The sequence below is a fragment of the Amblyraja radiata genome, chromosome 10, assembly GCF_010909765.2.
Source record: "Amblyraja radiata isolate CabotCenter1 chromosome 10, sAmbRad1.1.pri, whole genome shotgun sequence".
Lineage (NCBI taxonomy): Eukaryota > Metazoa > Chordata > Chondrichthyes > Rajiformes > Rajidae > Amblyraja > Amblyraja radiata.
In genome coordinates this window covers 11,352,299-11,379,802 of record NC_045965.1, presented here as the reverse complement: position 1 = coordinate 11,379,802, position 27,504 = coordinate 11,352,299, and the positions used below count along the sequence as shown (strand labels likewise).

The 27,504-nt window shown below is 48.5% G+C and overlaps 1 protein-coding gene across 2 annotated transcripts in view; it reads left to right on the top strand.

Annotated features, from left to right (window-relative positions):
- LOC116977517 (carboxyl-terminal PDZ ligand of neuronal nitric oxide synthase protein-like) overlaps positions 1-27,504 on the top strand; it is a 278,332-nt gene that overhangs the window by 230,935 nt on the left and 19,893 nt on the right. For both annotated transcript variants that reach the window (XR_004413233.1, XM_033028014.1), the window contains exons 7-10: positions 33-174; positions 4,349-4,506; positions 20,033-20,197; positions 24,393-24,558. Coding sequence is in view for 1 of the 2 variants with exons in the window: in XM_033028014.1 (XP_032883905.1) it covers positions 33-174; positions 4,349-4,506; positions 20,033-20,197; positions 24,393-24,558 (631 nt within the window). In the remaining variant the exon portion in view is untranslated. The remainder of the gene's footprint in view (positions 1-32; positions 175-4,348; positions 4,507-20,032; positions 20,198-24,392; positions 24,559-27,504) is intronic.

Sequence of the window (27,504 nt, the reverse complement as noted above, 5' to 3'; positions counted from 1 at the left end):
CCCTCTGCTCTGTTCCTGCCCCCTTGCACCAGAGTCAAGCAATGAGAATCGTGAGGACCATTGGACAGGCTTTTGAGGTGTGCCACAAGCTAAGCCTCCTGCACACGGAGCAGGCGGTGCAGAGAGAGGAGGACCAGGAGAGTGAAGAGAGCGTCGAAGACAACAGCATCTCAGGTTCGTGTTTATTATGTTCCATTGGCGGGCTGAAGGGTCTTTGTTTTCTTTTCAAATTTTTTTTTTCCAGAGCTACAGCGCGGAAACCAGGCCTTTCGGACCACTGAGTCCATGCCGTCCAGCGATCACCCATACACTAGTTCTATCCTGGGGGCAATTTACAGAAGCCAATTAACCTACAAACCCGCACCTCTTTGGAGTGTGGGAGGAAACCGGAGCACCTGGAGAAAACCCACACGGTCACAGGGAGAACGTACAAACTCCGCACAGACAGCGGCACTAGTCAGGATCAAGCCCGGGTCTCTGGCACTGTGAGGCAGCAACTCTACCACTGTGCCGCCAGCTTTGTGAGCAACGCACAAAGTGCTGGTGTAACTCAGCGGGTCAGGCAGCATCACTGGAGGGAATGGACAGGCAACGTTTTGGGTGGGGGGGGGGGGGGAGGGGGGGGATAGGGTTGCAGAAAGCTGTAAAAGGGAGGTGGGGGCAGCACAAAGCTTGACAAGTGATTGCTGGAAAAAAACATGCAAACTCCACACAGACAGCACCCGAGGTCAAGATCGAATCCAGGTCTCTGGCTCTGTAAGAGAGCAACTCTACCGCTGCGCCATCGTGCCTCCCAAATTGTTAAATGAATATGGGTTTGGTGGCAAATTACTTGTTGAAATGCAAAAATGTAGGGAGATCCCATCTCGGTTGTGCCCAAAAGATGCCTCAAAGATGTCAGGAAAAAAAGAGACAAAGTGCTGGAGTAACTCAGCGAGTCAGGCAACATCTCTGGAGAGCATGGATAGGTGATGTTTCGGATTGGGACCTCTCTTCCTGACCTGAAAAGTCAACCTAAACCATGTTCTCCAGAAATGCTAAGTTACCCCAGAGGAGGAAACCGAAGATCTCAGAGAAAACCCACGCGGTCACGGGGAGCACGTACAAACTCCATACAGACAGCACCCGTAATCGGGATCGAACCCGGGTCTCTGGCGCTGTAAGGCAGCAGCTCTACCTGCGGTCATGGGGAGCACGTACAAACTCCATACAGACAGTACCCATAATCGGGATCGAACCCGGGTCTCTGGCGCTGTAAGGCAGCAATTCTACCACTGCGCCACCGTGCCGCCCTCTGGCCTAATGGCCTAATTCTGTTCCTATATAACCATATAACCATATAACAATGACAGCACGGAAACAGGCCATCTCGGCCCTACAAGTCCGTGCCGAACAACTTTTTTCCCTTAGTCCCACCTGCCTGCACTCATACCATAACCCTCCATTCCCTTCTCATCCATATGCCTATCCAATTTATTTTTAAATGATACCAACGAACCTGCCGCCACCACTTCCACTGGAAGCTCATTCCACACCGCTACCACTCTCTGAGTAAAGAAGTTCCCCCTCATGTTACCCCTAAACTTCTGTCCCTTAATTCTGAAGTCATGTCCTCTTGTTTGAATCTTCCCTATTCTCAAAGGGAAAAGCTTGATCACATCAACTCTGTCTATCCCTCTCATCATTTTAAAGACCTCTATCAAGTCCCCCCTTAACCTTCTGCGCTTCAGAGAATAAAGACCTAACTTATTCAACCTTTCTCTGTAACTTAGTTGTTGAAACCCAGGCAACATTCTAGTAAATCTCCTCTGTACTCTCTCTATTTTGTTGACATCCTTCCTATAATTGGGCGACCAAAATTGTACACCATACTCCAGATTTGGTCTCACCAATGCCTTGTACAATTTTAACATTACATCCCACCTATGTCGTATGATCTCATGAATGGGAATTAAGCCGAGCATTTTGCGAAAGTCAATTTTAACACAACGATTTAGTCATTCGGAATCAAGATTGTGGGCACCGCAGTTTGTCGTCTGATTGTAATAAGATCAGTCACTGGTAAATGGCCCAGTACAACATGTACACTATACAGTATAAACAGGTGATTAATGCTGCAGTTTCTACCTGTTCAGATGCTTATCAATTTTCTTCATCTGAACAAACAGACTAATACCTGCTCTTTCCCCCGTACTGGGCGCCTGCCAGTGTAAATATCCTACTTCAGTTGTTATAAATGGAGCTATTACTATTAACACTAAACACCATTAACTGAGTAAAGTTATAATGATTCGCCTCAATAAGTCTGCAGGTCATTGTCGTGTGGACCAGCCCAATGGAAAGGAAAAGCACCATTGATTTCATAAGTTCATAAGTCATAGGAGCAGAATTAAGCCATTCGGCCCATCAAGTCTACTCCGCCATTCAATCATGGCTGATCTATCTCTCACTCTCAACCCAATTCTCCTGCCTTCTCCCCATAGCCTTGACATCCATACTAATCAAGCATCTATTAATCTCAGTTTTAAGAATACCCATTGATGGCCTCCACAGCCTTCTTTGGCAATTAATTCCATAGATTCACCACCCTCTGTCCAGGGTCTGACCTCCCCAGAGGAGCATGGGTGAAGCTCAACAGACTTGGTACTGGAGCTGGGCATTTCAATGCCAGCATGTGGAGATGGGGGCTCCGCCAGAGCCCAGCCTGTGAATGCGGAACAGAACAACAGACAGCCAACCATGTCATCTCTGGGTGCCCGCTCTACCACCCACCAAATGGAGCTCAGGGTCTGGCAGACATTGACGCAGAGACAACAACCTGGCTGCTCAACACCCGGCTTGAGAACTAACTATTCCTTTGGCTTATATTTCATTCGTAAGAAGACAAAAAGACCACCCTCTGGCTAAATAAATTCCTCTTGGTCTCCTATCTTTAGGTTTGGTTACCACTAAAGGTAGAGTAGGGCTTATCATCTTGACCCGAAACATCACCTATCTAAGTTCTGCAGCAATGCTGCCTGACCCGCTGAGTTACTCCAGCACTTTGTGTCTTTTTTAGCAAACCAGTGGTAAATATCTTTTATATCTACATTTATCATTCGGCTTGTTTGGGCAGGAAATCAGACAGGGTGGCTCTACGCAAAAACAAAAATGGACAATGGGCGGCACGATGGCACAGTAGTAGATTTGCTGCCTTACAGCGCCAGTGACTCAAGTTCGATCCTGACTACTGTCTGAGTGTAGTTTGTACGTTCTCCCCGTGGCCTGCGTGCGTTTTCTCCAGGTGCTCCGGTTTCCTCCTACACTCCAAACACGCACAGGTTTGTTGGCTAATTGGCTTGGTAAAATTTGTAAATAGTTTCCAGTGTGTATGATAATGCTAGTGCACGGGGTGATCGCTGGTCAGCACGGACCCAGTGGGCCGAAGGGCCTGTTTCCATGCTGTATCTCTACTACACTAAACTAAACTAAAGGTATGTGGAGAGGAAAAGTTGAGAGGAATATGATCCAAATGCAGGCAAATGGGACCAGCTTAGATGGGCCATCTTGGTTAGCATGGATGAGTTGGGCCAAAGGGCCTGGTTCCATGCTGTTTGACTATGGCTCTAAGTAAACGTCAAGGCTGTTTTCAACTTCTGACTGCACAGTTTAGTTTTTAGTTTAGAGATACAGCGCGGAAAGAGGTCTCTCGGGCCATCGAGCCTGCACCGACCAGTGATCCCCGCTCATTCACACTACCCTACACACTGGGGACAATTTACAGTTTTACAAAGCCAATTAACCTATAAACCTGCACGTCTATGGAGTGTGGGAGGAAACCGGAGCACCCAGAGAAAACCCACGCGGTTGCGGAGAGAACGTACAAACTCTGTACAGAAAAGCACCTGCAGTTAGGATGGAACCCTGGTCTCTGGCTCTGTGAGGCAGCAGCTCTACCTGCTGCGCCACCGTGCTGTGCCTTTTAGATGTGGTCCATCTTGTCCGCAGTAGAAAGATCAGCTCCCTACATTTTTACATTTCAGCATGTTATTTGCCTCCAAACCTATTTTCATTCTTCAGTTGAAGAGAGACACAAAGTGCTGGAGTAACTCAGCGGGTCAGGCAGCAACTCTGGAGAAAAAGAATGGATGACATTTCGTGTTTGGAACCCTTCTTCAGACCTGAAGCGTCACCTATCCTTTTTTGCCAGAGATGCTGCCTGTCCCGCCGAGCTACTCCAGTACTTTGCTTCTATCTTCAGTATAAACCAGCATCTGCAGTTGCTTCCTACATATTCTGTTCTTCAGTTGATCTAAATCTCTGCAATGTTGACATTGATTAATTCTCTGTTGTTTAATCTTGAAACCAGATCCACAGCACCCTGGGACGGAGCGGGAAGGATCCGAGGAGACGGACATTGATGCGGTCGACCCTCCCCTACACGATGGCACAGAGGGTGACTTTAGCCGTGGCGTGACAGACTTGGACGCGGTCCGAAGCGAAACGGACCTTCACAGGGTCTACAAGGTAAACCTCTCCCCTCTCCAGCAGTGCGGGGAGCTCCGCTTTTCCCACGTTAAGGCTGGCTGGCTCTGTTGACAGCCGGATCCATAGCAACCATTCCCCTGTGGATGAACTGTTCTGCTGCTAATCCTCTTTTAATGCTTTTGCTGCCAGTTCCAAGGGGTATGTGTTCTTCTCCTGGTTGACAAAACCGCAAGCACGTCTAATCCAGTTATTTACAGAGTGGCTGATGCCTCTTTACAAGGTGGGAGCATTCGATGGGCGTTCCTGCATTGTGTTTATCCCATGGGGCTGGGCCTAGTCTCTGCGCAGAAGCCTGGCAGTGTTAGTTTGTTAGTTCCCAGCTTGGCCAAAGCTTGCAGGAACCAGGGCAAAGCAAACCTTTACCAGGGTTAAGTCTGAGGCACAGATAGACACAAAGAGCTCGAGTAACTCAGCAGGTCAGGCAGCATCTCTACAGAACCTACCCAAGTACATGATGCTTGTTGGGTTGTTGATAGTTACTCCAGCACTTTATGTTTTGCTCAAGATTCAAGCATCTGGGATGGAACAGTGGCAATCAGAGCGATAGAGCTACTGCCTTATAGCGCCAGTGACCCGGGTTCGATCCTGACTACAGGTGCTTGTCTGAACGGAGTTTGCACGTTCTCCCCGTGACCTGCGTGGATTTTCTCCGAGTTCTTCGGTTTCCTCCCACACTCCAAAGACGTACAGGTTTGTAGGTTAATTGGCAAGGTATAAATGTCAAGTGTCCCTAGTGTGTGTAGGATAGTGTAAAGGTGCAGGGATGTCTGGTTAGTGCGGATTCGTTATGCCAAAGGGCCTGTTCCCGCTCTGTCTAAAACTAAAAACTAAAATTAAAAATCTGTATTTCATAAATTCATATGTCATAGGAGCAGAATTAGGCCAATCAGCCCATCGTGCCTACTCTGCCATTCAATCATGCCTGATCTATATTTCCCTCTCAACACCATTCTCTTGCCTTCTCCCCATAACCTTTGAGTTAGGAAGAAGGGTAAAAAGCAGGACTTCTAGGGTGGTTATTGATTCCAGTAGTTCGTGCTGGTGAGGGCAGGAATAGGGAAATAGGGGATCTGAATGTGTGGCTGAGGAGCTGGTGCAGGGAGCAAGGATTTAGATTTATAGACCACTGGGATCTCTTCTGGGGTAGGGGTGACCTGTTCAAAAGGGACGGGTTACACTTTAACTGGAGGGGGACCAACATTCTGGCAGGCAGGATTGCTAATGTTACACGGGTGGGTTTAAACTAAATAGCGGGGGGGGAGGGGTTGGCAAATTGAAGTATAAGGATGGAGTTAAAGGGGAAGAGAGTACAGGAAAAGTTACGAAAGACATCCGAATTAATGGGACGGAAATTTCAAGAAGGGATAAGAAAGTAAGGTCGGGTGAAATAGGAACCGGTGTGAGACGGGAGGTGAATACCGAATTAAAAGTGTTATATATGAATGCACAAAGTATAAGAAATAAAGTGGATGAGCTTGAGGCTCAGTTAGAGATTGGCAAGTATGATATTGTGGGAATTACAGAGACATGGCTGCAAGAGGAACTGAAGGAAATTCACATTAGTCAGGAAATGGTGTTGGGTAGACTGATGGGACTAAAGGCTGATAAATCCCCAGAGCTTGATGGTCTGCATCCCAGGGTACTCAAGGAGGTGGTTCTAGAAATCGTGGATGCATTGGTGATCATTTTCCAATGTTCTACAGATTCAGGATCAGTTCTGGTGGATTGGAGGGCAGCTAATGTTATCCCACTTTTAAAAAAAAGGAGGGAGAGAGAAAACAGGGAATTATAGACCAGTTAGCCTGACATCGTTGGAGGGGAAGATGCTGGAGTCAATTATTAAACATGTAATAGCGGTGCATTTGCATGGCAGTAACAAGATCGGTCCATGTCAGCATGGATTTTCGATGGGCAAATCATGCTTGACTAATCTTCTAGAATTTTTTGAGGATGTAACAAGTAAAATGGACAAGGGAGAGCCAGTGGATGTAGTGTACCTGGGCTTTCAGAAAGCCTTTGATAAGGTCCCACACAGGAGATCAGTGGGCATGGGTATTGACAGGGATAGAAAATTGGTTGGCAGATAGGAAACACTGCCATCTGTGACTATGAATTCCACAGATTCGCCACCCTCTGACTAAAGAAGTTCCTCCTCATCTCCTTTATAAAGGTACGTCCTTTTATTCTGAGTCAACATCCTCTCCACAACCAGTCTATACAGGCTAACTATTTGGTAAGTTTCAATGAATTTACTGTAGTTTAGTTTAGTGATACAGCACTAAAACTGGCCCTTCGGCCCACCGAGTCCCTGCCGACCAGCAATCCCCATACACTAACAATATCATTCACACTCGGGACAATTTACAATCTTTACTGAAGCTAATTAACCTACAAACCTGTACGTCTTTGGAATGTGGGAGGAAACCAAAGTACCCGGGGAGAACCCACACGGTCACAGAGAGAATGTACAAACTCCATACAGACAGCACCTGCAGTCAGGATCGAACCTGGGTGTAAGGCAGCAACTCTACCACTGCGCCACTGTGCCTCCCAATGAGGTTTCAGTGAGCCCCCCCCCCCCCCCTCATCATTCTAAACTGCAGTGAGCACAGGCCCAGTGCCGTCAAACGCTCATCATATTTTAACCCACTCATCCTGGGGATCATTCGCGTTGATTCGTAAAATGGAGTTCCCTGTGCCTCCATTTTATTTTGTTTCCATTTGGATTTGAACAGGAGACCTCCTCTTTGTGGGCGGCACGGTGGCGCAGCGGTAGAGTTGCTGCCTTACAGCGCCAGAGACCCGGGTTCGATCCTGAATGCGGGTGCTGTCTGTGCGGAGTTTGTACGCTCTCCCCGTGACCAGCGTGGGTTTTACCTGCAATCTCCGGTTTCCCTCCACACTCCAAAGACATCCAGGTTTCTAGGCTAATTGGCTGTGGTAAAATTGTAAATTGTCCCTAGTGTGTGTTGGGTAGTGTTAGTGTGTGGGCATCGCTGGTCGGCGTGGAATCGGTGGGCCGAAGCTGTATCTCTGAACTAAACTAAACTAAATCTTGCAGTAACGCGAGGAAACCATTAACAGCTTAATGTTTGCTGCCAACCTCCTGCAGCATTCACTGATCAATCCAGGTTGTGTGGAGAGGCAAGCAGTGAAATGATTCTTTGGGGCGGTGATCTGACGTGTAAGATTTCTTACTGCCATCTAGTGCGTACGTTACAGACCTGTCACCATTCCACGCAGCTCACTTTCTCTCCCGCAGCACTGCGTTAGCCCCATGGATTGAAACATTAAATCCCTGCCGCACACAAGGCCACCATCAATAAGTGTCACTTCTCCCTTGAATGCAAGAGGCAAATGAAAATAACCCACTAAATACTGCTCACACACTATCCAGTGTTCAGAAGCCGTGGGAATTTATCTTTTCCTTTGCATTATTATCACCTGGGCCCATGGTCAAAGTACAATTAGCTTGGAATTCATCTTTCCCACTGTTTAGCTCAGAGATACAGCGCAGAAACAGGCCCTTCGGCCCGCCAAGTCCACGCCGACCCATACACGTGCGCTATCCTACACACTAGGGACAATTTGGAGAAGTCAATTAACCTACAAACCTCCACGTCTTTGGAAAGTGGGAGGAAACCGGAGCACCCGGAGGAAACCCACGGGGTCACAGGGAGAACGTGCAAACTACACACACAGAGAGCAGCCGAGGTCAGGATCAAACCTGGGTCTCTGGCGCTGTGAGGCAGCAACTCTAGTGTTGTGCCACTGTGCTGCACCACTGGTATCAGACTTCTGAACGGTCGTTCCATACACTAGGGCACAATTCCAATTCTCCAACCGATCTGTGTAGGAAGGAACTGCAGATGCTGTTTAAACCGAAGATAGACACAAAATGCAGGAGTAACTCAGCGGGATAGGCACCATCTCTGGAGAGAAGGAATGGGTGACGTTTCTGGTCGAGACCCTTCTTCAGACCAACCGATCTCATTGAGGAATTTGTCTCTGGAACTGTTAAGTCACAATGCTGAAAAAACTGTTTCTGCACTGATATCTCTCTTTGTTCTTCCTGTGTTTGTGTTTGGCTTGATTGTATTTGTAAATAGTATTGGAACATAGAACAGTCCAGAGCAAGAAGTAGAGCTGGCATACGGGTGATTGGTGTTCGGTGCGGACTCGGTGGGCCGAAGGAACTGTTTCCACGCTGCATCTCTAATGTAAACTAAACCGAACCGAGGGTGGCACGGTGGCACAGCAGTAGAGTTGCTGCCTTACAGCCCTTGCAGCGCCAGAGCCCCGGGTTCGATCCCGGCTATGGGTGCTGTCCGTGTGCAGTTTGTACGTTCTCCCCGTGGGATTTCCCCGAGATCTTCAGTTTCCTCCCACACTCCAAATACGTACAGGTTTGTAGGTTAATTAGCTAGGGTTTGTATACTTGTGTTACGACTCCCGAATGCAAGTACTTCAGAGCCACGTAACACAAGTCAAAAACCAGGTTCAGGTTCAAAAAACAGTTTTAATCATTCATTGGAACACAAAACTCAAACCTGATTTAAACAACCCAGTCAGGGATATGGATAAACCGACAAACAATTTAACAATGCTCCAGCCAGCCACACCATGGGCCGTCGAACCGGAGATTCCAAAACCTGCCCAAAGAGATACAACCCTGAAACCAAAATACACGAAAACTCTAAGGTCAGCCCTTATCCGTCCCAATACAATATCTGATAACAAGGAATGATGAAAATACACAAAGTTCTATGCCATGTGGTCAGGCTGCCTCGGCCCCCACCAACAGACTGCTCATCAGTCAGAGTCCACGACGAAGAGAGGGATCCTGGGAAGTTCTCGTATTTATACTTCAGATGAGTCACCCGTCACCTGACGCAGCTGGGCCAATCGGGTACAGGAGCCTTTAACCCCTCGATTCCAGACTCACAGCCACGAGGCCTGTACTTGGGATAGAAACAGAGAAGTAAGTACATAGCATTCACAAGGGGGGGGAAAGCGCCTAACAACTTGGTATAAATTTAAATTGTCCTGAGTGTGTGTAGGCTTGTGTTATGGGCCTGTCCCACTTAGGTGATTTTTTAGGCAACTACAGGCGACTAGTTTGTCGCCACATGTTCGCCGGTGGTCGCCGGGATTAGTCTCCTCAGTCGCTCAAAAAGTCGTAGTGTCTTTCTGGTTGCCGCTAAATTTTCAACATGTTGAACATTTTTCGGTGACAGTGGGTTTGACGCCAATGAACGTAGCTTGACTTCTACTGACGAGGCGCTGAAAATAGGTTGTCGACAGGAAGACGTAGGTTGTTGCTGGTTTTTCAGCGACCTGCTACGATTATGACAGTCGCCGGCAGTTGCCTAAAAAATCGCCAAGTGGGACAGACAGATTCATTAGTATGCGGGGATCGCTGGTCAAATTCAAATTCCCGGGCGTGCATATTTCCAAAGATCTTTCCTGGACCCAGCACACCGATGCAACTATAATGAAGGCACATCAGCGCCTCTACTTCCTGAGAAGATTACGGAGATTCGGCATGTCGAAGAGGATTCTCCTAAACCTCTACAGGTGCACAGTAGAGAGCATTCTGACTGGTTGCATCGTTGCCTGGTTCGGCAACTTGAACGTCCAGGAGCGAAAAAGACTACAAAAAGTTGTGACCACTGCCCATTCCATCACCGGCTTTGACCTCCCCACCGTCGAAGGGATCTATCGTAGTCGCTGCCTCAAAAAGGCAGCCAAAATCATCAAGGACCCACACCATCCTGGTCACACACTCATCTCACCATTGCCATCAGGAAGAAGGTACAGGAGCCTGAAGAGTGTAACGTCCATGTTCAGGAACAGCTTCTTCCCTACAGCCATCAGGCTACTAAACACTACAACAAATAAGCTCTGAACTGCAAAAGACTATATTATTATTGCACTATATTTGTTATTTATTGAACTTTTCTTTTTTTTCTCTTCCCCCGTTATGCACTATGTTTACACATTCACATATTCTGTTGTGCAGCAACAAGTAAGAATTTCATTGTCCCATCCGGGACATATGACAATAAAACACTCTTGACTCTTGGTCGGTGCGGACTCGGTGGGCCGAAGGCCCTGTTTCCGCACTGTATCTCTACACTAAACTAAACTAAACGGAATAAGCTATTTGAAAAAATACCCTTGCCTTCCTGAGGCAGCGCGAAGTGTAGATGGAATGAATGGTGGAGAGTCTGGCCCGTGAGATGGACTGGGCTACGTCCACAACTCTGCAACATTTCTTGCAGTCTTGGACAGAGCTGTTCACGCCAGGTGCCTAGTTTAATTGTCCAAGAAGGAACTGCAGATGCTGGAAAATCGAAGGTACACAAAAATGCTGGAGAAACTCAGCGGGTGCAGCAGCATCTATGGAGCGAAGGAAATAGGCGACGTTTCGGGCCGAAACCCTTCTTCAGACTGATAGGGGGTGGCGGGGAGAAGGAAGGAAAAAGGAGGAGGAGGAGCCCGGGGGCTGAGGGATGGGAGGAGACAGCCCGAGGGCTGAGGAAGGGGAGGAGACAGCAAGGGCTAACAAAATTGGGAGAATTCAATGTTCATGCCCGCAGGATGCAGACTCCCCAAGCGGAATATGAGGTGCTGTTCCTCCAATTTCCGGTGTTGCTCGCTCTGGCCATGGAGGAGGCCCAGGACAGAGAGGTCATCCGGGGAGTGGGAGGGGGAGTTGAAGTGCTGAGCCACCGGGAAGTCAGGTAGGTTCTTGCGGACCGAGCGGAGGTGTTCGGCGAAACGATCGCCCAACCTCCGCTTAGTCTCACTGGGTGCCTAGTTTAATTAGCGGGACCCTGTCGAATTGTACACTTCCATGTACTTGTTCATCTTTGCCGATAGTAATCTTGGAGAGTACTGGGCAGCTGGAGTACTGAGAGAGTCAGAAACTATGTACAGAGTTGTGACCAGAGTGAATATTAGTTCAGGGTGAGTGCTGACTTGTCCACACATTGCGAGTTTATTAGCCCGTCAGTCTATTGTGCTTGTTTCCAAAGCTTTCATCAATCACTGTCGCTCCAGTCCAGCACAGAGTGGGTTGCAGGGGCATTGAAGAATGACAGGAATGCTCCGTCGTCGATGCCTGGGGGATTTTGCCACAAGAGAGTCTGACCACTAATCAAATGACAGCCTCTGGTCGCACCAGGAGTTTTGAAGATTCAGTTTAAAAGGGAACCACTTTAACGAAGCCTTTTTTTTTTTAAAGAGGGATTGTTACCAAGAACATTGTCTCTTTTTGTTTCACTGACTGATTTATTGGGTGGACGATGAGCCGCAATAAATATTGTTTATCCTAAGAAGAACAAGTGCACAACGTGCTGGAGGTACTCAGCGGGTCAGGCAACATCTCTGGAGGTCATGCACAGCTGGCTTTTCAGGTCGGGACCCTTCTTCAGATTGATTGCAGTAAGGGGGGGGTGGGGGGGGGGGGAGAAGCTGGAAGAGAGGTGGGGGAGGGACAAAGTCTGGTGAGTGATAGGTGGATAAAGGGCAGGGTGTGGGGGGGGAGGGGTAGACGAAGGCCAGAGTTTAGTTTAGAGACACAGCGTGGGATCAGGCCCTTCCACCCACTGAGTCTGCGCCGACCAGCGATCACTCATTCACTAGTTCTATCCCACACGCCAAGGACAATTTACACAAGCCAATTAACCTACAAACATGCACGTCATAGGGGTGTGGGGGGAAAATGGAGCACCAGGTGAAAGCATTACATAAAAGCTACACCGATTGGGAAGGCAGGAGCAATTGCTTAGTTTAGTTTTGAGATACAGTGCGGAAACGGGCCCTTCGGCCCATCGAGTCCGCGCCGACCAGCGGTCACCCCGTACACTAGCACTATCCTACACACTAGAGTCAATTTGCAGTGGGCAATTAACGTAGAGATGTGGCACGCCTTTTTTTTTTGGAATGTGGGAGGAAACCGGATCACGGGCAGAACGTGCAAACTCCGCATAGACGGCACCCGTGGTCGGGGTCGAACCCCGGATCTCTGGCGCTGTAAGGCAGCAACTTTACCGCTGAGCCACCGTGCCGCCCAAAGCTCTTTACTGTCAAGACAGAAACAGCAACCTAGCCTGCCTGTACACAGTCCCGTTGAGTCTCAGGGCGCACAGCGCAAATTGCCTTCATTTTCTTTCTAAATAATGATCAGCAAATTCCCACAGGGTTTTTCCTTAAAATTAAGCTCAACTAATGCAAATTATCTGAACATTACCTCTGGGCATTTTGATTTGGCTCAGTTTTAGTGGAATATTTTAAAAATAGATACAAGTCCCAGAATACTACCTTTGGGCAATCTTGACGTCGGCTTGTTTCTTTTATAACCTTGCAGCCCAATATTTCAGTGTAATAGGAACTAGGCATAGATAAACTTCCCCACAGGGCTTATATAGGGGGCATGTCTCTCTAAATTAATAAGCGGGCAGCACAGTGGCACAGCGGGTAGAGCTGCTGCCTCACAGCTCCAGAGACCCGGGTTCCATCCTGACCTCGGGTGCTGCCTGTGCGGAGTTTGCATGTTCTCCCTGTAGCTGCGTGGATTTCCTCCGGGTGCTCCGGTTTCCCCGCACATCCCAAAGACATGCGGGTTTGCAGATTAATTGGCCCCCTGTAAATTGCCCCTCGTGTATAGAGAGTGGATGAGAAGGTGGGATATCATAGAACTACAGATGGTTAGCATGGGCTAAAGGGCCTGGTTCCATATAGCATTTTGCAATCAAGTCAATCAAAAAGAAACAGGCCCTTTAGCCCTCTGAGTCCATACTGAGCAAAGCACAAAGTGTTTGATCCTGACCCAGGTTCAATCCTGACTGCGGATGCTGTCTGGATGGAGTTTGCATGTTCTCCCTGTAACCTCCTGGGTTTTCTCCGGGTGCTCCGGTTTCCTCCCACACTCCAAAGACGTGCAGGCTAGTAGGTTACTTTGACTTTGGTAAAAGTATAACTTGTCCTTTATGTGTAGGTCAGTGCTAGTGTACGGGGTGATCGCTGGTCAGCATGGACTCGGTGGGCCGAAGGGCCTATTTCTGAGCTGTATCTCTAAAGTTGAATCCCCTTTAAAACTCATTTGTGTCAACTTAAACTGGTGCCCTCTTGTTGTTGATGCCCGTAGCCCGGGAAGATGTCAAACACGAGTTGGTTTAATGGAGTTGTTGCTGTGATGTCGGAGGGATGGGCCACGTTTGCAGCTATTAGGACAAATGGCAAGGACACATTATGCAGCTCCAAGCATTTACTGATGAGGACAGCAATTATTTCAACATTAGCTCATTAAAATGGAGAATGCAGGGCATGTGAGAGAGTGTCCTCCCGAGTCAGTCAAGGGCGTGTGCAAAAGATTTGAGATAAGAAGGAGAAGAGGTCGGCGCAGCGGTAGAGTTGCTGCCTCACAGCGCCAGAGACTCGGGTTCAATCCACACCACGGGTGATGTCCGTATGGAGGTTGTATGACAGCAGGATTGAACCGGGCCCCATGGCGCTGTGAAGCGGCAGGTCTTCCAGCTGCGCCACAGTGCCACCCCTATTGTTTAGGATGCTTAGGGAAGGAATTCCAACCTGGCTTTGACCTGAACAATGAAGTTTCAGGTGGCAGAGTAGTTACATTTCACGATTGCTCAGGCACCAGAAAAGGACAAGAAACGACAGGTAGACACAAAGTGCTGGAGCAACTCAGCGGGTGAGGCAGCATCTCTGGAGAGAAGGAATGGGCGGCGTTTCGGGTCGAGACCCTTCTTCATGTTCTTCACCCGAGAGGTCTTGACCCGAAACGTCACCCATTCCTTCTAACCTGAGACGCTGCCTGTCCCGCTGAGTTGCTCCAGCATTTTGTGTCTATCTTTGGTGTAAACCAGCATCTGCAGTTCCTTCCCACACATAGACGACACCATCTCCTGCCTCTACCAACCGAACCCATCGGTTTACAGAGAAAGGTCTCGGCTTTAAGGAAGCTTCCCCGCTTCCACTGACTGTAATATAAAATTCCCCAATAATATAAAGGCTCAATATGTTCCAGTTAATTAAACTGCAGCTGGGAATGATATTTATGGAGGCTCAGTTCAGTGGCCACTGTGGAGTTTAATCAGATCCACATGGCTGTGTGAATTACACCTCGGCCCGTGGTGCATGTCGCATCTTTTATTAGTTTGTTGCTTCGCTCCATGTGAGCATCCTCCTGCAAACCCTCTCCTCTCGCACAGGAATGTAGAGCCAGCGGTAACAATGCAGGGGTGGCTGCACGTTCTTCTTGTCCACTTTCGTCTTTTTAGTTTCGTTTAGAGATACAGCGCGGAAACAGGCCCTTCGTCCCACCGAGTCGGCACCGACCAGCGATCACCCACGCACTAGCGCCATCCTACACACTAGGGACAATTTACAATTTTGACTAAAGTCACATCAACCTACAAACCTGCACGTCTTTGGCGCGTGGGGAGGAAACCGGAGCACCCGGAAAAAACCCACGTGGTCACAAGGAGAACGTACAAACTCCGTAAAGACAGCGCCTGTAGTCAGGATCGAACCCGGGTCTCTGGCGCAGGTAGGGGCCTGTCCCATTTTCACAACCTAATTCGCGACTTCTGCCGAGTTTGCCCTTGACTCATACTCGCAGCATGGTCGTCACGAGGTCGTAGCAGGCCGTGATGCTAGTCGTAGGTACTCGTGGCATCAAGTAGGTCGGGGCGTTTTTCTAGCCTGATGAAAAATGTCCACGAGTAAAAAAAGTCGTGAATTAGGCCGTGAAAGTGCGACAGGCCCCTAAGGCAGCAACTCGACCGCTGCGCCACCGTGCTGCCCGTTCTTAAATCGGTGAATTGAATACCTGGTTAATAATCTATTGTTGCAGTGTACACAGTATTGACCCAGCCTCTGTCTTCATTTTGCAAGTTGCTAGCTGTGTCTGGGGCTTTATCCCAATGTTGTGTTGCTCTTTCACACATTCTGAATGGGCAGAGGATCAGACTGGTTTGCTGGGAATTAATAAGAGTATGTTATGTGACGTAATTTAGTGCAATCTGAACCACGGAGTCTTTTTCCATCCCTTTTGTTCGAAGGTACAAAGCAACCACTGCCTTCTTCTGTGATATGAAGTGTGGAACAATGACCAGAATTCCATTGTAAGACTGCGTTTGACACAAAGGCCTCCAATGTCATTGTGTAAAACTTCAGCCTTGAAACTGGTGTTTATCCAATGGAGTGTTTTTTGTCATTGTATAGTGTCTTGTAACTATTGTTGGAACACTGATCATTGAGCTAAATAGCATAATCCTGCACTTCAGTGACTTTTAATCTCATGCTTTCTATCTGGGTAAAGCACACTCACTGGGAGATTGTCTTCAGAAAGGATTAAGAATTGATGGGAAGCTCAGTCTTTCAACAAAAAAATAATTAGTTGAATCCTTGAGATGTGTAAATGGAACATCTGTGGCGCTGAATAGGAAGACTGCAATTATCCAGAGGTTTGGAGAAAACACTGAGGAATGAACGAGAAATGTCAACTCATTTAAATCCGGGGAGACTCTACACATGCCAATGAACCACAAAGTCCTGGGGGGACTCAGCGGGTCAGGCAGCACCCGTGGAGGGACTGGACAGGGGACTCATCGGGTACCGATGGCGGTAGAGTTGTTGCCTCACAGTGCCAGAGACCCGGGTTCGATCCTGACCACAGCTACTGTCTATACGGAGTTTGTACATTCTCCCTGTGACCGTGTGGGTTTTCTCCGGGTGCTCCGGTTTCCTACCGCACTCCGAAGACGTACAGGTTTGTAGGTTAATTGGCTTTGGTAAAAAAAGTTGTGATTTGTCTATAGTGTGTAGGATAGGACTAGTGTACGGGGGTGATCACTGGTCGGTGCGGACTCGGTGGGCCGAAGGGCCTGTTTCCTCACTGTATCTCTAAGGTCTAAATGAAAAGGCATTTAAATCCGGGTGAATGGTAAGCGCAGGTCAACGAAATACAAAGTGCAGGAGGAACTCAGCGAGCCAGGCAGCATCCGTGGAGGGAATGGACAGGGGGCATTTTGGGTCGGGACCCTTCTTCAGACTGATGGCATGTATTAGGAGGCAGAAATCTGGAAAGAGGTGGTGGTGGGACAAAGCCTGGGAAGCGATAGGTGGATACAGGTGAAGGGGGTATGATTGGCTGATGGGTGGACAAAGGCTCAAGATTAAAAGCAGACAATAGGTTGTCAGATAAAGAGAGAAGAGGTGGACTGAAATGTCCGTGGCCACACGGTGATGCAACGGTAGAGTTACTGCCTTACAGCGCAAGAGACCCGGGTTCAATCGTGACTACGGGTGCTGTCTGTACGGGGTTTGTACGTTCTCCCTGTGGTCGCGTGGGTTTTCTCCAGGTGCTCCAGTTTCCTCCCACATCCCAAAGACGTGCAAGTTTGTAGGTTAATTGGTTTAGGGAAAAATTGTGAATTGCCCTCATGACTAGTATAGTGCTAGTATCGATGGTGATCCTTTCGCTAGTCGGTGCGGTCTTGGTGGGCCAAAGGGCCTGTTTCTGCACTGTGTCTCGAAACCAAACACACCTCCGCTCAGTCCGTCTTAAGCAAGCTGATCTCCCGGTGGCCCAGCACTTCAACTCCCCCTCCCATTCCCACACTGACCTTTCTGTCCTGGGCCTCCTCCATTGTTAGAGTGAGGCCCAGCGCAAATTGGAGGAACGGCACCTCATATTTCCCTTGGCTAGTTTACACCCCAGCGGTATGAAAATAGACTTCTCTGATTTCAGGCAGCCCTTGCTCTTTCTTTTCATTCCCCCCACCCCCCCCCCCCCTTCCCAGTCCCCCCTTCCCAGTCCCCCCTTCCCAGTCCCCCCTTCCCACTAGTCCCACTGTCTCCACCTACATTCTTTCTTTGTCCCACCCCCGCCCTGACATCAGTCTGAAGAAGGGTATCGAGCCAAAACGTTGCCAATTCCTTCTCTCCGTAGATGCTGCCTGTCCCGCTGAGTTTCTCCAGCATTTTGTGTCTACCTAAAATAATCTAAAGCCAGATGAAAGGATAGTCTAATTTAGCCCAGAGCAACAATGGAACCAAATTAGTGCCAATCCCAGCCTATGCTTATGTAGTTTTTCTTGAATGGAGTATTTTCTGTCGGACTTTGTGAACACTTGTTAAATGAAAGGCACCGTGGTACCTCTGGGAGAGCCGCAGCCTCACAGCGCCAGAGACCCGGGTTCCATCCGGACCTCAGGTGCTGTCTGTGTGGAGTTTGCATGCTCTCCCCGTGACCGCGTGGGTTTCCTCCAGGTGCTCCAGTTTCCTCCCACGCCCCAAAGAAGAAGTGTGAGTTTGTAGGTTAATGGGCCCTCAGTAATAAAATGCTCACTGCCTCATAGTGAGTAGATGCAAAATTGAGATAACATTGAGACATAAGGAACTGCAGATGCTGGAGTCTTGAGTAAAGCACAAAGCGCTGGAGGAACTGGCTCTCATGTAGAGAACAGGTTTGGCATGGACAGTGAGCCACAGAGCCTGTCTCCATCTTTCAATTCAGTCCGATTCAAATATAAAGTTATTGCAATCATTTAATAATTGATATTATGCCTGAGTTCACAAGCAGAATAAAATGTAAAAGCAATGTAGGGGAAATAATATGTTGAAGACTATAAATTACATTTAGTGGGATAATAGAGAATAAATGCTTAATAGGTTTTGAAAGATATTTCTCTGGTTGTGGTGTGAATAAATGGAAAGGCAACGGAGTGAGGTTTTGATGTGGCTCATTAAATAATCGCCCATTAGAATTGTCATTAGCAGTTTCTAGACTTAAATCAGAAGCACAACATCAATTCTTGTCTTATCAGATCTAGTTGGAGATAAAACCCACATGAAGGGGCGCAAAGTCGCAGCGGGTACATTCGCTGCCTCACAGCGCCAGAGACCTGGGTTTGATCCTGACCTCAGGTGCTGTCTGTACGGAGTTTGTACGTTCTTCCTGTGACTGCGCTCTGGAAACACCACACGTCAGACAGCACCTGCCGTCAGGATCGGACCCGGGTCTCTGGCGCTGTGAGGTAGCAGCTCTACCCGCTGCACCACCGTGTCGCCCAATGTTCAACTTTACACCAAGCTGAATTCTTGCAGCCGAACTTACGATTGTTTTAATACTTGTAACAACATGAAATTAAGCCGCAATATGTTCAACAATTAAATTAAACATTGAAACGAAGGACCAAATGCTCATAAGTTCATGTTATAGGAGCAGAATTAGGCCACTGTCATTCAATCATGGCTGATTTGGCCCTCTCAACCCCATTCTCCTGCCTTCTCCTCATAACCCTGGACATCCGTCTGTTAAATGCTGTTATAGTCCTTGCCTCAACTACTTCCTCTGGCAGCTCGTTACATACACCCACCACCCTTTGTGTGAAAAAGTGGCGCATCAGGTACCTATTAAATCTTGTCCCTTCAATTTAAGGGTTTCAAAATGGAGACAATTTCACCAAATGAATGGTTAATCGTGATCAGAGTGTAATATTCTATGTGTGGTTTTTTTAGTTTAGTTTTAGTTTAGAGATACCTTGCAGAAACGGGCCCTTTGAACCACCGAGTCTGCGCCGATCGGGGACCCTCGTATACTTGCACTATCCTACGCACTCAGGAAAATTTACATTTTTATCAAAGCCAATTAACCCACAAACCTGCACGTCTTTGGAATGTGGAAGGAAGCCGGAACACCCAGAGAAAACCCACGCGGTCACAGGGAGAACGTTCAAACGCCGCACAGACAGCACCCGTAGTCAGGATTGAACCCGGGTCCCTGGCGCTGTGAGGCAGCAACTCTACCGCTGCACCACTGTTTAGCCTGTTCATATGTCTGTGAATCGAATACCTGGTTAACAATCTACTGTTGCAGCTTTCACTGTATTCCCCCAGCCTCTGTACTCACTCAGTCTGAAGAAGGGTCTCGACCCGATGTTGGGGAAGCCCAGAATAAGGGGTCACAGTTTAAGGATAAGGGGGAAGTCTTTTAGGACCGAGATGAGAATTTATTTTTTCACACAGAGAGTGGTGAATCTGTGGAATTCTCTGCCACAGAAAGTAGTTGAGGCCAGTTCATTGGCTATTTTTAAGAGGGAGTTAGATGTGGCCCTTGTGGCTAAAGGGATCAGGGGGTATGGAGAGAAGGCAGGTACAGGATACTGAGTTGGATGATCAGCCATGATCATATTGAATGGCGGTGCAGGCTCGAAGGGCCGAATGGCCTACTCCTGCACCTATTTTATATGTTTCTATGTCACTCATTCCTTCTCTCCAGAGATGCTGCCTGTCCTGCTGAGTCACCCCAGCTTTTTATGTCGATCTTCTGTGTTCATTTTGCAAGTTTCTAATTGTGTCAGAGGCTTTCTACCACAGTACCGCTGTGCCACCGTGCCACCGCCATTCTATGGATTCAACCCTCTCCCTTTACCCAGGCTTCTCTCACACCCACCTCCCCGCTCTCTTCCAGCTCCGGGACGGCAGCCCAAGTATCCTGATGGCCTCACCCAAGATGCTGCTGCCCTCGTCCGGCCGCCTGCCGCTGGGAACGCCGCTCTCCGCCCACCACCAGCTCCAGCTGCTCCAGCAGCAACTCCAGCAGCAGCACCAGCAGACCCAGGTGGCTGTGGCCCAGGTAAGCAGCAGAACGCACACACTCCCCCTCCCTCCCTTCCCTTCCTCCCTCCCTCCATCCCTCCATCCCTCCATCCCTACCTCCCTCTATCCCTCCCTCCCTCCCTCCCTCCCTCCCTCCCTCCCTCCCTCCCTCCCTCCGTCCTTCCTCCCTCCCTACCTCCCTCCATCCCTCCCTTCATCCCTCCATGCCCCCTCCATCCCTCCCTCCTTCCTTCCCTCCCTCCTCCCTCCCTTCCATCCCATCCCTCCCTCCCTCCCTCCCTCCCTCCTCCCTCCCTCCTCCCTCCCTCCCTCCCTCCCTCCATCCATCCATCCCTCCATCCCTCCATCCTTCCCTCCCTCCATCACAGTCAGACAGCGTGGGAACAGGCCCCTCGGTCCAACACCACCACGCCGACCACGATGCCCCATCTAAGCAATGAAACTGAGTGAAATTGAAACTGAAAAATGTGCTGTTTGGCTGTAAGAGTCGATAACTGCAATAAACTAACGTGACAATAAACAAAACTGGAAATGCTAGTCCCACCTACCAGCATTTCCCCCTGTAAACCTTTCCTATCTATGTACCCATCCAAGTGCCTCATCTAAGCTAGGCCCATTTGCCAACATTGGCCTTCAACAGTCAGAGTATTGAGTGTAGAAGTTGCAGGTCATGTTGCAGTTTCAGTTAGATAAGACGTTGGTGAGTCTGAAGAAGGGTTTCGGCCCGAAACGTTACCTATTTCCTTCACTCCATAGATGCTGCTGCACCCGCTGAGTTTCATCAGCATTTTTGTGTACCTTCATTTAGAGTATTGTGTTCAGTTCTGGCCACCATGCTATAGGAAAGATGCTGTTAAATTGAAAAGGGGGATGAGAAGATTTATGAGGATGTTGCCAGGACTAGAGGGTCTGGGCTTTAGGGAGAGGTTGAGTAGGCTGGGAGCGCAGGAGGATGAGGGGTGATCTTATAGAGGTGTATAAAATCATGAGAGGAATAGATCGGGTGGACGCACAGTCTTATGCCCAGAGTAGGGGAATCGAGAATCAGAGGGCATAGGTTTAAGTTGAGGGGGGAATGATTTTATAGGAATCTGAGAGGTAAATCGTTCATGCAAAGCCTAGTAGGTGTATGGAATAAGCTGCCAGAGGAGGTTGTTGGGGCAGGTAGTATCGCAACGTTTAAGAATCAGTCAGACATGTACATGGATCGGACAGGTTTTGAGGGATATGGGTCAAAATCAGGCAAGTGGGACTCGTGTAGGTGGAGCATGTTGGTCGTGTTGTGAGCAAGTTGGGCTGATGGGCCAGTTTCCACGCCGTATGAATCGAAGGGTTCAAACCTTTCTTCAGACCGGACGAATGAAAGGATGAATGTTGTTTTTTAATTTGTTCACAGCTTTCACTTGTCTCACCTCAGATTTCTGCCAAGATAGTTATTGTGTGGTTTAATTATTTCCAATATCTCCCTGCCGTTATTTATCCAAGAGGTCTTGCATTGATGGATTGTATTTGTGGTGTTATTACGCGCATTTGTTCCTCGGCTTGTGAGCTAGCTTTACTGACGTTTAAAATTAAGGTAAAGGACACAAAGGCAGTTACCATGGAAAGCCACAGTCACACGAAACATTGCATTTGTAAAGGTCGCAGTGCAGATTCAAAATACTTTGTTCCTGGCCTTTCATTCGGTGACTTTATTTCCTTTTTCCCCCCGCTGCTGTCGAAATTGCTTCCTCTCTCCAGAGACTAGTCGAAAATCACGAATGTAGAAATGAGGAACTGCAGATACTGTTTATCGACTGAGAGCCTGCGTTTTTTAACTGAGACTGGAATTCAAAATGGTGAAATGTGAGGTGTTGCATTTTAGGAGCAACTAGATGACCCGTGTACACGTTGGGTCCCCGTTGTGACGCCAGCCAAAATGGCGATCTGGAAATGGCGGCGGGCCCGGCAACCCTCCCCCAACTTTGTATCGAAATTTGTTGGAAGCTGGCAGGAAGGATTTTAACAGTAAAAATCTTGTTAAAGTTGGCTTTTTTAAAGCTTGAAATATCAATAACTTGTGAAATATAACATCAAATGTGAAGAAACTTGATACGAACGACCACGGGAAAAAGCTGAGTAAGATTCTGAAAACATTTTTGCGCTATTGTGTACCATTTTGGCGTAGCTCCTGAGATCACAGACGGACGGACAGACAGACAAACAAACAAGTCGAGACTTTTAATAGTATTTAGATAGATAACACGGCCAGAATCTACACATTGAACAGTAGGGCTCCGGGGAGTGTTGTAGAGCAGTGGGATCTAGGAGTATAGGTACATAATGCGTTGAAGGTGGCATCACGGGTACATCGGGTGGTCAGAAAGGCTTTTGGCACATTGGCCATCATCGGTCAGAGCATTGAGTATAAACGTTGGGAGGTCATGTTGCAGTTGCATAAGACGTTGGTATGGCTGCATTTAGAAGTATTATGTTGAGTTTTTGGCACCATGTTGTAGGAAAGATGTTGTCAAGCTGGAAAGGGTGCAGAGACGATTTACGAGGATGTTGCTAGGACTCGTGGGCCTGAGCTATAGAGAGACGTTGAGCAGGTTAGGACTCTATTCCTTGGAGCACAGGAGGATGAGGGTTAATCTTACAGAGGTGTACAAGATCAAGAGAGATATAGATCGGGTAGACGCACAGAGTCTCTAGCGAGGAGGGGAATCGGGAACCGGAGGAGATAGGTTTAAGGTGAAGAGGGAAAGACTTATTAGGAACCTGCGGGGTAACTTTTTCACATAAAGTGTGGTGGGTGTGTGGAATGAGCTGCCAGAGGAGGTAATCTCATCAATGACCTTCCTTTCACCACAGAGGTCAGAACTGTGGATACCCAGTGTTCCGTTCCATTCATGATCTCATCAATGAATGTTCTGGTCCCATCATCTCCAACCATCTCATCAATGAATGTCCTGGTCCCATCATCTCCAACCATCTCATCAATGAATGTCCTGGTCCCATCATCTCCAACCATCTCATCAATGAATGTCCAAGTCCAATCATCCCCAGCATTCCCTGATCAAGGAATGTCCTGCTCCAACCATCTCCAGCTATCTCATCAATGACCTTCCTTCCACCACAGAGGTCAGAACTGTGAATGCACAATGTTCCATCCATTCACGATTTCTCAGCAAGTAAAGCATGACTCATTAGAGAGTAATACTTCTGGCTTTCGTTCAACGATGCATTGATACATTAGATAATCTGTTAGAATTGATTGGAGCAACACTGCGTAGGTTAATCGGGTATACTTGATTAGCTTTCTGTCCTGCTGCTAAGACATATTTTGTGTGCTGACATTGGGACGTTAAATTAGTGACCGATGATGAATTATATGTAACGTGATTATGTTTTGCATCAATATGTAACAAAAACACTGCAATATCTTGAGGTGAACTCTTTTTCTCTAATTGTGCCTCTTGGTTTTTTCCCCCCTCTTCTGGATTTATCATTCTAAATCTTCCCTGCTGGAATACAGACGTATGAAGTTAACCATCCCCTGGTCCTTCACTTCAAAGCGGTTCATTCCTTGAGTGAACAGGAGCCACTGTTATGATTGAGGTTCCTCACCCCTTCCATCAACGCCACCTACACGTCACGCTGCCTCGGGAAAGCAGCCAACATAATCGAAGGCCGCTCACACTCCAGTCATTCCCTATTCTCCCCGCTCCCGCCGAGAGGTTTGGAAGCACGCACAAGCAGACTCGGGAATAGTGTCTTCCCCGGAAAAAAAAGCTGTTCCAGGAATCTTGAGCCAATCGCAAAGTTCTGGGGGAACTCAGTGGATCAGGCAGCATCGGTGGAGGGGAATGGGCGGAAGGCGTTTCAGGTTGGGACCCTTCTTCAGACTGGAAGACGAAATAAGTGAATTGTCTCAATTGTCTCCTCTCAAACTATCAGATAAAATAATCTTTGCTCTAGGTTGACCCACTGAAGAACTAGATTCTGCTGAAAGACCAGGTCCTGCTCCCCATCCATTGCTCCAGGTCTACCTACCAAATGACCAGGTTCCACTGAAGGACATGGTTCTACCGATAGGCCAGGTTCTGCTGAAGGACTAGGTTCTGCTCCCCGTCCATTGCTCCATGTCCACCTGCCGAAGGACCAGGTTCTATCCCCGTGGCGGTGACGTGCGTGGGGTGTAATTCTGCCCCCCCCATTCTCTGTTCCAGGTCCACCTCCTGAAGGACCAGTTGTCGGCGGAGGCAGCGGCTCGGATCGAGGCCCAAGCCCGTGTCCATCAGCTGCTGCTGCAGAACAAGGACCTGCTCAAACACATCTCGCTGCTGGTGAAGCAAGTACAGGAGCTGGAACTCAAATTCACCGGCCAGGGTTCAAGTAAGGAACAGGCAGTCACCTTCCCCCCACTCTGCACCAAAAGGCCAGCTGAATGGGTTCAATGGTTCTTTAGATAGACAAAACATGCTGGAGTCACTCAGCGGGACAGGCAGCATCTCTGGAGAGAAGGGGTGGGTGACGTTTTGGGTCAGTTTAGTCTAGTTTCGTTTCGTTTAGTGTAGTCTAGTTTAGCTCAGGAGCGGCACGGTGGTGCAGCGGCAAGGTTGCTGCCTTACAGCGCCAGAGACCCGGGTTCGATCCTGGCTCAGGCTGCTTCCTGTATGGAGTTTGTACGTTCTCCCCGTGACCCTGTGAGTTTTCTCCGGGTGCTCCAGTTTCCTCCCACACTCCAAAGGCGTGCAGGCTAGTAGGTTAATTGGCTTCGGTAGAAATTGTAAATTGCCTCTAGTGAGTAGGATAATGCGAGTGTCCGGGGTGATTGCTGGTCGGCGTGGACTCGGTGGGCCGAAGGGCCTGAAACAGGCCCTTCGGCCCACCGAGTCCATGCCGACCAATGACCAACACTATTATCGTTTAGTTTATTATTGTCATTTATACCGAGGTACAATGAAAAACATGTTTGTTGCGTGCTATCCAGTCAGCGAAAAGACTAGACATAATCCCAATTAGGCCGTCCACAGACTCTAAGACTTGATTGTTTCATTTAGCCTGTTTATTTTTCAGAATGCCATTGATAAGTGTTTTTAATTTGTTGATATAAATGAAAGGTTTAGCTTAAATTGAGATACAGAGTGGAAACAGGCCCTTCGGCCCACCGAGTCCACGCCGACCATCAAACACCCGTTCACACTAGTTCTATGGACGACAGATGGCACAATGGGCTAAGTGTTCGGCTGGCGACCGGAAGGTAGCCGGTTTGAATCCCGCTTGGAGTGCCTACTGTCGTTGTGTCCTTGGGCAAGACACTTCACCCACCTTTGCCTGTGTGTGAATGTGTGTGAGTGATTGGTGGTGGTCGGAGGGGCCGTAGGCGCAGATTGGCAGCCACGCTTCCGTCAGTCTGCCCCAGGGCAGCTGTGGCTACAGAAGTAGCTTACCACCACCGAGTGTGACTGAGGAGTGAATGAATAATGCGATGTAAAGCGCCTTGAGTATTAGAAAGGCGCTATATAAATCCCATCCATTATTATTATTATTATGTTATCCCACTTTCTCATCCACTCCCTACACACTAGGGGCAGTTTACAGAGGGATAATTGACTTACAAACCCGCACGTCCTTGGGATGTGGGAGGAAACCGGAGAACGTGCAAACTCCACGCAGACAGCACCCGAGGTCGGGGTGGAACCTGGGCCTCTGGCACTGTGAAGCAGCGGCTCTACCAGCTGTGCCACACGTTGCAACACTTTGCCAACCCAAACGTTCATGGAAAGATTGTGAGCTGTCACTCCTATCAATTAAGTAAAGCACTTCTTAGAGTCAGTGTCAAACAACAGGGAAACGGCCCCTTCGGCCCAACACGGTAACTGTAGTTCGGCACGGTGGTGCGGCGGGTAGAGCCAGCGTCTCACAGCGCCACAGACCCGCCCGCGTTCAATTCCAACCTCCAGTGCTGTTTGCACGTTCTCCCTGTGACCGCGTGGGTTTCCTCCCGGTGCTCCGGTTTCCTCCCACATCCCAAAGACGTGCAGGTTTGTAGGTCAAAGTGGAATAACAGAGAGCTATTGTGAACGGGTGATGGATGGTCAGCATGGACATGGTGGGCCGAAGGGCCTGTTTCAATGCTGTACCTGACAGCAGTTTATCAAAATTATGAGAGCCATGGAAAGGGTAGATGGTCATGTGACTTTTCCCCCAGGACGGAAAGATGGCATACAGGAGGCACAGCTTTAAATGACAGGGGCAAAGTTGAACAGGGATGTGCGGGGCAAGTCTTTACTACACAGATGGTTGTGAGTGCCTGGAACGCATTGTTGGGGGTGGTGGTGGAGGCACATTGCAGGGAATGGAGGGATATGGATCATGTGTAGGCAGATAAGAGTTGGGCTTGGCATCATGTACAGCAGAGGCATTGTGGGCCAAAGGGCATGTTCTTGTGTTGTCCCGTTCTGTGCTGTATGTTCTATATTCTAAATCAAGCTTTATTTCCTTAAACTGCTCACTTTCCCACTCCCCCATTTCTCCTCCAAGATTTTGTAGAGGAACAAGCCCAGGCAGTGGTCTCAAACATGATTGCACAATTCAGTTCGCCCAGGCCTACCTGATCTCCCGGTTGCTAAACACTTTAACTCCCCCTCCCATTCCCACACTGACCTTTCTGTCCTGGGCCTCCTCCATTGTCAGAGTGAGGCCCAGCACACCTCATATTTCCCTTGGGCAGCTTACAGCCCAGCGGTATGAATATTGATTTCTCTAACTTCAAGTAACTCTTGCACCCCCTCTCTCTCCATCCCTCCACCGTTCAAGTCGTACCAGCTTTCAAGTCGTCTTGTTGAGTCTCATTGTCTGTAATTCGTTTTCACCCGGCACACAGCTAACAATGGCCTGTTTCTTTTATCATCATTACTTTGTTGCATATCTTTCATTCACTTGTTCTATATGTCTCTACATCACCGTCTATATCTCTAGTTCCCCTCTCCCTGACTCTCAGTCTGAAGAAAGGTCTCGACCCGAAACGTCGAGACCCTTGTTTTCCCCCTGTCTCCATTCCCCCCCATCCACGTTCCCTGACTAGTTCTACTGTCCTCCTGATTAAATATTGCTGATTGCATGCCGTGTTGTCACCTTCCCCTCAGCTAACAATGAACCATTCTACATTTCTTCTGCATCTGCTTTGATCGGTCGTTTTCACACCTTACCCTTCCATATCTCTAGACTCCCTCTCCCCTGACCCTCAGTCTGAAGAAGAGTCTCGACCCGAAACATCACCCATTCCTTCTCTCCAGAGATGCTGCCTGTCCCGCTGAGTTTAGTTCAGTTTAGAGA